The sequence below is a fragment of the Melitaea cinxia genome, chromosome 1 (assembly GCF_905220565.1).
Source record: "Melitaea cinxia chromosome 1, ilMelCinx1.1, whole genome shotgun sequence".
Lineage (NCBI taxonomy): Eukaryota > Metazoa > Arthropoda > Insecta > Lepidoptera > Nymphalidae > Melitaea > Melitaea cinxia.
The window spans coordinates 8,107,483-8,119,619 of NC_059394.1; the positions used below are offsets into that span (position 1 = coordinate 8,107,483).

General features: G+C 30.2%; 2 protein-coding genes across 3 annotated transcripts; one reads left to right on the top strand and one right to left on the bottom strand.

Annotated features, from left to right (window-relative positions):
- Positions 1 to 1,784: 1,784 nt before the first annotated feature.
- On the top strand, positions 1,785 to 7,930 carry LOC123656195 (protein KRTCAP2 homolog). 2 transcript variants are annotated; one of them, XM_045591902.1, is made up of 4 exons: positions 1,785 to 1,916; positions 1,986 to 2,140; positions 6,492 to 6,619; positions 7,780 to 7,930. In XM_045591902.1, exons 1-4 carry the CDS (start codon positions 1,913 to 1,915, stop codon positions 7,886 to 7,888), a joined length of 396 nt encoding a protein of 131 aa, XP_045447858.1. In that variant the 5' UTR covers positions 1,785 to 1,912; the 3' UTR covers positions 7,889 to 7,930. The 2 variants fall into 2 exon arrangements, with proteins under 2 accessions (XP_045447858.1, XP_045447865.1); XM_045591909.1 differs by having other exon boundaries at positions 1,788 to 1,858.
- A 1,279-nt stretch (positions 7,931 to 9,209) lies between these two features.
- LOC123669259 (rab11 family-interacting protein 2) lies at positions 9,210 to 10,928 on the bottom strand. The gene has a single exon (XM_045602875.1). The coding sequence runs from the start codon at positions 10,739 to 10,741 to the stop codon at positions 9,311 to 9,313; it is 1,431 nt and encodes a 476-aa protein (XP_045458831.1). The 5' UTR covers positions 10,742 to 10,928; the 3' UTR covers positions 9,210 to 9,310.
- Positions 10,929 to 12,137: the final 1,209 nt, after the last annotated feature.

A 12,137-nucleotide genomic window follows, 5' to 3' on the forward strand; every position in this document is an offset into this window, starting at 1 on the left:
CCACCCCAGCCTGCAAAATAATGATATTTGTAATCAAAAAAATACTAATTGATAGATTTTGAATTGCTCAATTCAACTACGTTGTCCTTTTAAATTGCTCACCTCAAATTATTTAATTAAAAATCAATTTTTTTTTTAAAAATCAAATATTTTCAAACTCCTATATCTTTTGATGTATACAATATTTTAAATTGCTCAAAGTGTTAAAAAACTGCTCAAGTTGCATTTATAATTGCTCAAGTATAGTTTGGAACAGATCCACTTCCCTTAATTTTTAAATAAATATAAATAGTTTGAACAAATAAAATATTGATATTTGTAAAAAAAAAAATACTAAATCGATACATTTTCAATAGCTCAATTCACCTACGTTGTCCTTTTAAATTGCTCACCTCAAATTATTTAATTATAAATCAAAAAAGTCGTTGAAAAATATTCTTTTATCAATATTTTCAATCAATATTTCAATCTTCATCGACGGGTAGGACGTCTGCGTCCCGATCAGTTGTTGGAAACGAAAATGGAGGAAAGGAAAGGAAATCGAAATTAAGGAAAGTGGAGCTGTTCAAAACTGTACTTGAGCAATTATAAATGCAACTTGAGTAGTTCTTTAACACGTTGAGCAATTTAAAATATTGTATACATCAAAAGATATAGGAGTTTGAAAATATTGATAAATGAATTTTTTTCAACGACTTTATTGATTTTTAATTGAACAGTTTAAGGTGAGCAGTTTAAAAGAACAACGTAGTTGCATTGAACTATTGAAAATCTATCGATTAGTATTTTTCTTTTTACAAATATCATTATTTTATTTGTTCAAACTATTTATATTTATTTAAAAATTAAGGAAAGTGGAGCTGTTCGAATCTGTACTTGAGCAATTATAAATGCAACTTGAGCAGTTCTTTAACACGTTGAGCAATTTAAAATATTGTATACATCAAAAGATATAGGAGTTTGAAAATATTGATAAAAGAATATTTTTCAACGACTTTTTTGATTTTTAATTAAATAATTTGAAGTGAGCAATTTAAAAGGCCAACGTAGTTGAATTGAGCTATTGAAAATCGAACGATTAGCATCTTTTTATTACGAATATCCACAATTTTTTTGGCTTCCCATCATTGTCTATGCGCATCTGCAGCGCTCACTTTATCGATATAAACGGTAATTTGATCCAACATTATATATTTATTTAAAAATTAAGGAAAGTGGAGCTGTTCGAATCTGTACTTGAGCAATTATAAATGCAACTTGAGCAGTTCTTTAACACGTTGAGCAATTTAAAATATTGTATACATCAAAAGATATAGGAGTTTGAAAATATTGATAAAAGAATATTTTTCAACGACTTTTTTGATTTATAATTAAATAATTTGAGGTGAGCAATTTAAAAGGACAACGTAGGTGAATTGAGCTATTGAAAATGTATCGATTAGTATTTTTTTTTTACAAATATCAATATTTTATTTGTTCAAACTATTTATATTTATTTAAAAATTAAGGAAAGTAGAGCTGTTCCAAACTGTACTTGAGCAATTATAAATGCAACTTAAGCAATTCTTTAACACTTTGAGCAATTTAAAATATTGTATACATCAAAAGATATAGGAGTTTGAAAATATTTGATTTTTTAAAAAAAAAATTTATTTTTAATTAAATAATTTGAGGTGAGCAATTTAAAAGGACATCGTAGTTGAATTGAGCAATTCAAAATCTATCAGTTAGTATTTTTTTGATTACAAATATCATTATTTTGCAGGCTGGGGTGGGGTAGGTGTCAAACTTGTCAATTCTGTTTTATTGGATCTCGCTACAAATAAAGATTATCGTTTATGGTCACAAAACTTAGCCGGTGAAATAAATTGTTTTCAATACTTATTAATACAATAATTTATCAATTTCCATAATGCGTAAGTTAGACAAATCGTATGATTATTATTTTAAGTGTTTTATGTTAACGATTCGATGTATTTTTTCAGCCGTAAACAGCGCCACGTCTTTTGTGTTATCGTCAATTTTAACCTTATTAATATTTTCTGGAATGCAAATGTACAAACCACTTCTAACAAGGTCTCCAGTCACAATTATTTTTGGCGGGTACTTGGGCTCCGTAATGTTCATGTTCTTCGTTACTGTATCCTTTTTGAAGCGAATTATTTTATTTGGTTACTAAGGGCATGTTTCACCAGTTATGGATAAAGTTTATCCTGCAAATAAGTTACGATTAGACTTTAACAGCGGGAGGTAGAATAGGCAATTAGAACTTGTTGTGTCTCAATTCATAAACTACAGCTTTTAGATTCATTTTTGCAATATTTTATAAATACCGTAGAATTTGGTGGTGAGAAAGAATAACACATCAAAAACTTCTATCTGTTGGATATCATCATCCTCAACTGGTGAAACAGGCCCTAAATGTAATGAATATAACTATTGTTGTATAAATACCAAATTTATTTATTTATTTATTTGGTACACCAACGATTGTTACAATGTTACTTACATCTAGAGTATAATATTTAATTTATTTGCGCTAATTGCACAATCAGTTATAGGTATACACGACTTGCTTTTTATATTATGTATACATAAGAAATTTATTAAAAACTAAATTATGTGCTAAACACAGACTAATAAAAAAAAAAGGTTAATTACAATAATTACAATGAAACCCCATCGAGACCCACCAGGCCTCTCAGACGCCCAACATTCCGGATACTTTACAGCAACCATGATAACGTTGGGCATCTAAAAAATCCAACAGACCGTGACAAAATCTAAAAAAGCCGTCCCACTACAATGAGTAAAATTCGCGTAAACATTAGAAAAAGAAATAATAATAACAATAACCACTAAGTTAGAGACATGCTGTGTACATCAATCGATCCCCTACATCTACTATATAGCATACAAATTCGTGAGACTGGCGAGTTTGCACCCAAAACTGTTCTACGAAATGGGCGAAAGAGTGGCTCAACTGGCCTGCGAGGCATCTGAAGAGGGATTCTAAACATAAAATTTTTCAAAAGAGCTGGGCAACTTAAATAATTTCTTATAATTTTATAGAAAAAACAGAGATCAGGTATGTCTCGTCAGCTGTTTAAACTTTGCATTTTCAGTAACTCTAAAATATTATTATACGAGAGTGACTTCTTGTCTCTGTAATGGTTGTAAACTAAATGTCGAACCAGCCGCTTTTGAATACATTCTATATGTAATATATGACAAGCATAATGTGGATGCCATACCACGCTACCATATTCGAGAACTGATCTCACAATACTGTTATAGAGAGTTATTTTGGTTGATGAGCGCTTAAATGCCCCGACGTTTCTGATAACAAAACTTTGTAGTTTGGAAGCTCTTCCAACCATGCCTTCAATATGTGGTACAAAAGTCATTTTGCCATCCAAAAATACTCCCAAATCTTTTACTACGCTAATTAATTTCATATTTATTTGTGAAACTTGATATTTTTTGTGTATAGAACTATTTCTTTGTACAAAATTTCACTCCTATGGAAAAGCGTGGCGCTATGGCGTATTTTACTGAATGCAAGAAAAATATATTTCGTATTTTAAATATAGCTTGTTTTACAAAAATATTTTTAAAAACAAATAAAATGGTTTTCCGATACTATCAAGGAACAAATGGCATTTAGAGATCGCGCTAAAAGGAAATTCAAGCTTTGTACTTCCGAAAGTAATCTCCAAAAATTCAAAACTCTTCGTAATCGATGCAACCGTATTTGTCGTGCTGGCAAAAGTCAATATTTTCACTCTTCTCTCCAAAATAGAAGTACTGCAGATATTTGGAAATTTCTTAAGTCCGTGGGTATTGGCAAATCACCCATCCTTTCACCTAGCGATTTTGACTTACACGCTCTCAACAAATTTTTTTATATTACTTTTTCCGACTCGGCTAAGAATTTAGGTGTTGTTTTTTATTCCAATCTTAACTGGAATGCTTATATCAATGAGATTAGTCGTAAGGTATACTTTTCGCTCTATTCTCAACATTTTTTACCCTTCAAGATAAAAGTTTCTCTCGTGCAAACTCATACATCCGATCACTGATTACGCTGATGTCACTTGTTTAGATGTCACCGAAGAATTACTGAAGAGGCTTGAGCGACTACAAAATTTATGCTTGCGTTTCATTTTCGGCTTAAAAAATATGATCATGTAAGTCACTTTCGTAATGGCTACCTACCCGCCATCTTAGAAATTTTAGAATACTTTCTTTTCCTTTTAAGCCTCTTTTTAATCCTTGTTCTCCTTCGTATCTACGGGACCGCTTTTCTTTCTCTCACGATAATGATTCTCCGCGCAGATCTCATAAACGTTCTCTTCTTCAGATGCCCACCGTACCGATTTTTATTCCCACTCCTTTACTGTACATTTCGTTAGACTTTGGAATTCCCTACCATATGAAATTCGCGATTGCCAAACACTATCGCTGTTTAACATAATTGTGTTTGCTCGCAAACGAAAAAAAACCGACTTCAATTACATCGACGAGTAATACAACGTAGATCGACGAAAAAATACTTAAGTAACTGCGCGTTATCAAAGATTACTCAAAAAGTAGTTATCAGATCTCAATGAAATTTATATGTGATCACATGACAAACACCAGCTTTCGATTAAATTAAAAATTATTAAAATCGGTACATCCAGTAAAAAGTTATTGCGGATTTTCCAGAAGTTCCCTCGATTTCTCTGGGATCCCATTATTAGATCCTGGTTTCCTTATCATGATACCAAACTAGGGATATCTCCTTTCCAACAAAAAAAGAATTATCAAAATTGGTACATCCAGTAGAAAGTTATGCGGTATAATACAACGTAGGTCGACGAAAAAAGCGTCAAGTAAAAACGCATTATTAGATATAGCTCGAAAAGTAGTTTTTAGATCTCAAATAAATTTAAATGGGACCAATTGGCACACACCACCTTTCGATTAAAAGAAAATTTGTCGAAATCGCTCCACCCAGTCAAAAGTTCTGATGTAACATACATAAAAAAAAAACAGTCGAATTGAGAACCTCCTCCTTTTTTGGAAGTCGGTTAAAAGAGAGAGAATTCTACCGGAATCAATCCTAGTCTAAAATCAATTTAATTGTCTTTATGCGTATTGGAATATATTATCGTATGTATTATATTACGTATCGTATATGTGTATGCGTGTATGTATAAGCGTGTATGTATAAGTATATCATTTCAGCCTATTACAGTCCACTGCTGGACATAGGCCTCCACAAGTTCGTGGCAAAAATTGAGTGAGTCATGTATTTTGCCCATAGTCACCATGCTGGGCAGGCGGGTTGGTGACCGCAGGCCTGGCTTTGTCGCGCCGAAGACGCTGCTGCCCGTCTTCGATCTGTGTATTTCAAAGCCAGCAGTTGAATGGTTATCCCGCCATCGGTCGGCTTTTTAAGTTCCAAGGTGGTAGTGGAACTGTGTTATCCCTTAGTCGCCTCTTACGACACCCACAGGATGAGAGGGGGTGGCTATAATCTTAATGCCGTAACTGTATATAAGTATCATATTATTTGTATTTTCGTGTGTATACATTATAATGTATGTATGCATTTATATCTATAATATAAAAATGAGTCGCTGAATGTGTTGCTAAGCGCAAAACTCGAGAACGGTTGGACCGATTTCGCTAATTCTTTTTTAAAATATTCCTTGAAGTACGAGGATGGTTCTTACGGAGAGAAAAATTCTAAAAAAAAAAAAAAAATAATTTTCCTGAAAAAGTCTAAAAACAACACTTTTCTATACTCCCATACAAAAGATTTGTGATAATACTTAAAAGTCAATTCGAACTTTAATACAATACGATAAAGTTTGTGTTAGGCGATACGAAGTTCGCCGGGTCAGCTAGTATTGTATAATTATGTATTTATTCTCAATATGTTTATATTGTACACGCTAATTTTACGACTGTTTTATTATTTTCGTGTGGCAGGACTACCGGAAGAGATTCCATCATGGAATAAGTAGTGCCTTTGTACCAGCATTGCTTAAAAGGGCTATTTCCTATTGCTATCCTTTAGTGTGCATAAATGGTAAAATAAATAAAAAAATAAAATAGGCATATTTTATAATTTTTGAAATTGTGAGATAGAATTTAAAAGATTTTTATAAACTTATAGAATTTTGCTGTAAAGCCAAGCCTTGTTGGTGAAAATTATTATTTTTGATGATTAGTAGCTGACCTGGCAAACTTCGTATTGCCTTATTTTTTTTCTTAAATATAATAATTACATATATCTCAATAAAATATATAATATATCTTTCAAGTGGGATCAAACTGCACACCGTGTCCAAATTTGATTAAAATCGGTCAAGTAGTTTAGGAGTCCATCGCAGACAAGTAATGTGATGCTTAATTTATATATTCATAACAGTTTTTTTTTCATAAAAGTTTTTATTATTGTTTAAAATGATTTATTAGTTCCTTAACAATTAAAATAGGCTATAGGAAACCTGGAGGCTACATTGTTTGGAAAAAATTTCCAATTGAAATTGCCGGAGATTGTGTTATCAATGATAATTTCTCTTATTGCATCAGGGATGGTACATAGAATATGTTTCACAACATGGTAAATATGTATTTTTTAATTATTTTAACATTTTAAAGGCAACGGTCTAATTGTTTAGTATCTTCAGGGAATATTGCACCAACTCACATCTACTCTCTGTACTCCTCTAATCTTGTAAAGTTTGTTTGGTTGGTAAGGGCAGTGTGGTTTTACTGAGGCAGAAAATATCATGTTTAAAGTCTGGAGAAGACTGACTGGGTAAGTACCTCAACCTTACAGAATATCACACCTAAATAATAATGCTTTCAAGCAATGTTGTGTTCTCGTGAGCAGTACGGTAGCCAAGGTTCCTGTAGAGGGTTGGGGGATAGAATTGGCAATGTGCTTGTGATGCTTCTGGTTTTGTGAAGGTCCATATAAGCTATGGTAACTGCTTACTAACAGTTGGCCCATATGCTTGTTTATCGACCTAGTTGTATAAAAAAAAAGAGTAAAAAAGGAGTCGATGAATTTCAGTAGAGGAGATAATGTGTATGTGTAATACAATAAGTAATAAACAATAAAGTTGTTACAATTATTATAGTGGTGCATTATTCCTTGTAGGTGCGTGTTGGTCTTTATATTTTTTCTAATATTGTTTTAAACAATTCTCTATAATAATTATTTCATAGGCTTTGAATAGTTCCTATAAGACTATAAGCCACACCAGTCCACCAATATGATAAGAATCAAGTAACAATACAGTTTAATTTAAGAGTAACAAATTAAACAAATAACTTTTCTAAAATTAGGTACTATCAGTGTTTAGAAAGTTATAATTATATCGTTCAATGCTTGTAATGTTTAATGCATACTTTTATTACTTAAATTTTTGAGTTATAATTTTTTATAGTTATTAGGCAGTGGTAACAAATAACTTTTCTAAAATTAGGTACTATCAGTGTTTAGAAAGTATAATTATATCGTTCAATGCTTGTAATGCATAATTATATTATTAAAATTTTTGAGTTATAATTTTTTATAGTTATTAGGCAGTGGTTCATATTTGTTTTTTCACTTTATATCATTTAAGGGATAGTGTATAGCATATATAGCATTTAGTGATTGGAATGTTTTACCTTTTCTTATTTGGTAATTAGGTATTATATTATTATGAAAATCTTTCGTTTTATACTACCATTATTATGAGAAAAACTAATTGTATATTATTTTTATTTCAGTTTAATTTTCTCTCTTATTACTCTCTACTACATGAATAAATTGTCCCAGAAAACATATGCTTCTACAACTACTGTTCCTGCTCCAGTAAAGGGTCGTCGTCACAAATAAATAATAAATTAATATGATTTTTTTAATAAACATTTATTTTAATATGGTCTTTTTATACATAAACTTATTTTTGCTACAATGTTTTAGTTTTATGTAGTTAACAATTATCAAGTAGGTATCTTAAAAAAATATTGATCTCTGAAATATTTTCTCACTTAACATATTTACATAAACATACTTTTCTCTTAGCTTTAGAATATTACTAAAATAATTAAAGAGTAAGCAGTTTTTACTAAAACTTTAAATTGCTAGCTCACTGTCTACAAAAAACACATTTATTCCTTATATTATAATGATATGAGATAAATAATCATGCAATTTTTTTTATCTTAACGTGGTTAAAAATGAGTTAGTATTTTAAAAGGTGAAAAATAATTTTAATTATGATTAGATTAACAACCATCAATTTCAAATGAAAAATATCATCTAATCAGCTCTTGGATCTTAAAATAATAATTTTTATCTAAATTATAAACTGGGAGATACTATCTGTTACTAAAAGAAACATATTACACCTTAATATCTATATGACAAAACATTTTCATTAATTATAACGTTAGAAAATGTGAATAGTGACTTGAATTTTGTTTGAACAAACCCATAAAAGATTTTTAATTATTTTTTATAATTATACCTTAAATATTATTACTATGTTATATTGCACAGAGGCCTTACGTGGCCTGTATTTGCACTTTATGTTAAAAATAAAAGCATGTATCAAGAATTTCAGCCTCAGTATACGTCTATCATATTTATACAGGCTTTTGTTAATTTTGTTAGTAGTACAAAAATAATATATGTAATAAACTAAGTAAAGAATACTTTTCAAACACTAAAAAATGTTACAATTCAAAACAATAATGATATATAATAACTTGGAATGTTATTTATTACAGTAGTAATTAAAAAAATCACCAAAAGACAGCAAAATGATAAATTAATTTTGGCACACAAAAATAAACTGAATCAGTAGTAAGTAATATATTTTTAAAGAAAACATGCAATTTATAGAATTTTTAATCTATCAATATAAAATAGAGTAAATAAGATAATAGACACTATCTATTGTGATCAACAATTTGTATCACAGATTTTAAGAATACTTAAGGCACGGTATCAGATGCTAATTGGAAATACTCATAAAATTACCTATGAAATATATGGACAATTTTTTTAATTGACAACAGTTTAACAGTTTTTTTGTATACATTTTGAAGTGAATGCTATTTTAGTTAAATAATATTACTCAGAAGCACTTATTAACAATATAAATTATTTTTATAATAAACAATAGACAATGTAATCTCAGGAAAAATATATACTAATTCAGTATTAGATCAAATCTAAATTCACTGTGGTTAGACCTTGCAATGTAATTCATACAAAGCATTACAACTCCCACAAGTTCAACAATAATAAAATCTACTTGTTCCGGATATGCATGCTATTATTTCTAACATAGGGATTCTGTAAAATTCTCGGTGTTGTCTCCATTACTCTCAGCAACAGTTCGTCTAAGTAATTTTCCAGATCCTTGTTCTTTTTCTTTTCTGATTCTACATCTTTCTGTAAGTTATAAATCAATACTATGAGGTCTTCTCGAGTCATATCGTCATACTGCTGTACTACAGTTTTTGGTAAATTATTAAATGCTGGGTTGATAGTATCTTCTTCAACTATGTTTTCTTCACCAACAATGATACGTTCTTCAAGTAGTTTCTTAGGCTTATTACTTGCAAACTTCTTGAAGAACTTAGGACTAGGCTTTTCTTTAAGAGAACTAGGGCTATCTAATTTTTTGTTTCTTTCTAAACTGGAGGATTTTTCTCTGTCTATCATAGTTTGACTGACAGATTTTCTGGGGTAAAGTTTTTGAGACCATTCGTCATCTTTATTTAACACTTGTACTGGTAATTGTGGGGCTGTAAAAGTATCAAGACTTAAACGAACAGGTTTCAATGGAGCTGTTTTTTCTGCAGTTACTAAATTACTACTGGTTGATCGTCTCAAAAATTCACCTCCTCCTAAATTTTCAAGTGATGCATTATTAGGAGATGGGGTGTATTTTACTGACCGAGGTAAGTAAGAGGAATTTTGTACATTTAGTGAGCTCCCAGAACTTTTATGAGATAAATCATCAAAAGCAAATTCATCCTCATCTTCACTTATTACACCTGGATCTGCTTCTGTAGGTGATCTTTTTGGTGTTGAAGTGTCGGGTGTTGATAACACAGAAGTTCTAAGATTTCCTACACTTCCTCCTAGCGATGATGAATCACTCTTTTTGTCTTTCTTTGTAAGATTAATCTTAGAGCCTAAGTTTTTTGCTAATTTCTTTAAACTCTTACGTTTCTCGATACTCCCGATACTCATAAGGCTACCACCAACATTCTGCGCAATACTAGACAAAGACGATTTATGTTTATCTTTTTTGCTCAAATCTGTTAAGCTTCCTTCTTTAACAGTAAATCCTATTTTAACCTCTAACTCACCTCTGTTTTTGTCGTTTTCTTTCCCAGTTTTTCCTTGCAGCGGGTACCATCGATTTCTGGGACGTTCGTATACATCGAGGTCTTTTAACGGAATCGATACTTGACCTAATAAGTGATCCTTAACAAAATCCTCATCGTACACTTTTAAAACAATCTCAGCGGTGTTTCCTTGAGATGGTATGCGTAATTCACATTCTTCAAACCATTCTACATTCGAAGTTGATTTGTGTTTTACGGAAGTTTGAAATTTTTCTTTAGCAAGGGAGATTGTAACAAAACAATTATTTGTACCGTTTTTGCCTTTTATTATCAAACCTCTTGCTTTTTGCACTGTTACTTGAACATGAGTCGGATCCCACATCTTGTTGATATGAGGCACAATAATTAGCACTTAAATATTTAGTTTATAATATTAGTTAATTGCACTTGTTAGAAACAAACGATGAGCTGTCGACCGAATCGTCCGTCAAGATTCACGATTGGAATCTCGTATGTATACAATCACAATCCGTCATTCCTCATTCATTACTCATTGTTAGATACCTACACATAATAATCATTCCTCACTATTCTATCTTGTTTGCCACACACGTTCAGAAAGTGTTGAATGTAAATTACTAATAAAATTACTTAATCCCCTTTAGTTTATTCATTAAAACATTGTATTTATAGCAAATATTTTAAATCTAGACGTAAACGTTCATAAAAGTTACTCTTTAAATAGCTTTTTTGTAGTACGCACTATGCTGTATAAAACTAGTTATATGCTCCATGGGCTAAATGATAATTCACCCAAAGATGAAAATTTTAAAAACACACTAAAATATATTAAGTATAATACGTAAGTAATGTAACAGATTTTAAAACGTCTTTTTTTATCAAGTTTATAGGTTTGAAACAAATTCTGTTGAGTTATGAATAGGCGCAATTTCGAATCTGAGAAATTAATTTTTTAAGGTTAGTTAAACTTTAAAGTAATGAGTCTCACCACACATAAAAAAGGCTTTAAAGGCGTACTTATGTATGTAGATTTATTACTTTTTATAACTGGTTTATTATGAAATGAAATGAAAATATTTATTTGGCCATAAGGGGATAACACACTTAACGAATTTCAAAAAAAGGAAAAAATATATTCATAAAAAACAATAAATTAAAAAAGTTAAGTTATCAAAAGAATCAATCAATTAAAAAAAAAATTACAACTTAATATTAGATACATTACAAACTTAGGTAATGTGTGTTATGCAGCAACTTTAACTTAGTCATAATATTTAATGAATACTAAATCTTAGTAATCATCAAAATCAAAAACAACTTTATTAAAATAAGCTCCAAGAGCACTTTTGAATCGTCATTTTACAAATTAAAATTCTAAGTCGATTATTATTTTTGTTATTTGTAAAGCTACCACTGATTCGGAATGTAGATTCTGCAGAGAAGAATCGGCAAGAAACTCCGCAGTTACTCTTTTGAAAATATTATATAAACTGTGTTTTAGTACAAAACCACTAACATCTTGCATGAAATACAATGTCACAAGTCCATACATCTTTATAAACTATGTAATCCTGCACCGAATATATAACGAAAGTGACGTAATATCAGTCACACGACTGTATAATATGACTTTTCTTAAAACTAAAATATTACTAATAAACTTTTTTTTTAAATTATTTATGTAATTTTATACTATCAACAAAAATAAATAAAGACATGTTTTTTTTTTATTTTACTTAATAGTTTGAATTATTATT

Coding starts and splice junctions, on each gene's coding strand:
- LOC123656195 (XM_045591902.1), top strand. Junction 2,141..6,491: donor TGTTCATGTTCTTCGTTACT/GTATCCTTTTTG, acceptor CAATTAAAATAG/GCTATAGGAAACCTGGAGGC. Junction 6,620..7,779: donor AGAATATGTTTCACAACATG/GTAAATATGTAT, acceptor TTTTTATTTCAG/TTTAATTTTCTCTCTTATTA.
- LOC123669259 (XM_045602875.1), bottom strand. CDS start 10,741: ATGTGGGATCCGACTCATGTTCAAGTAACAGTGCAAAAAGCAAGAGGT.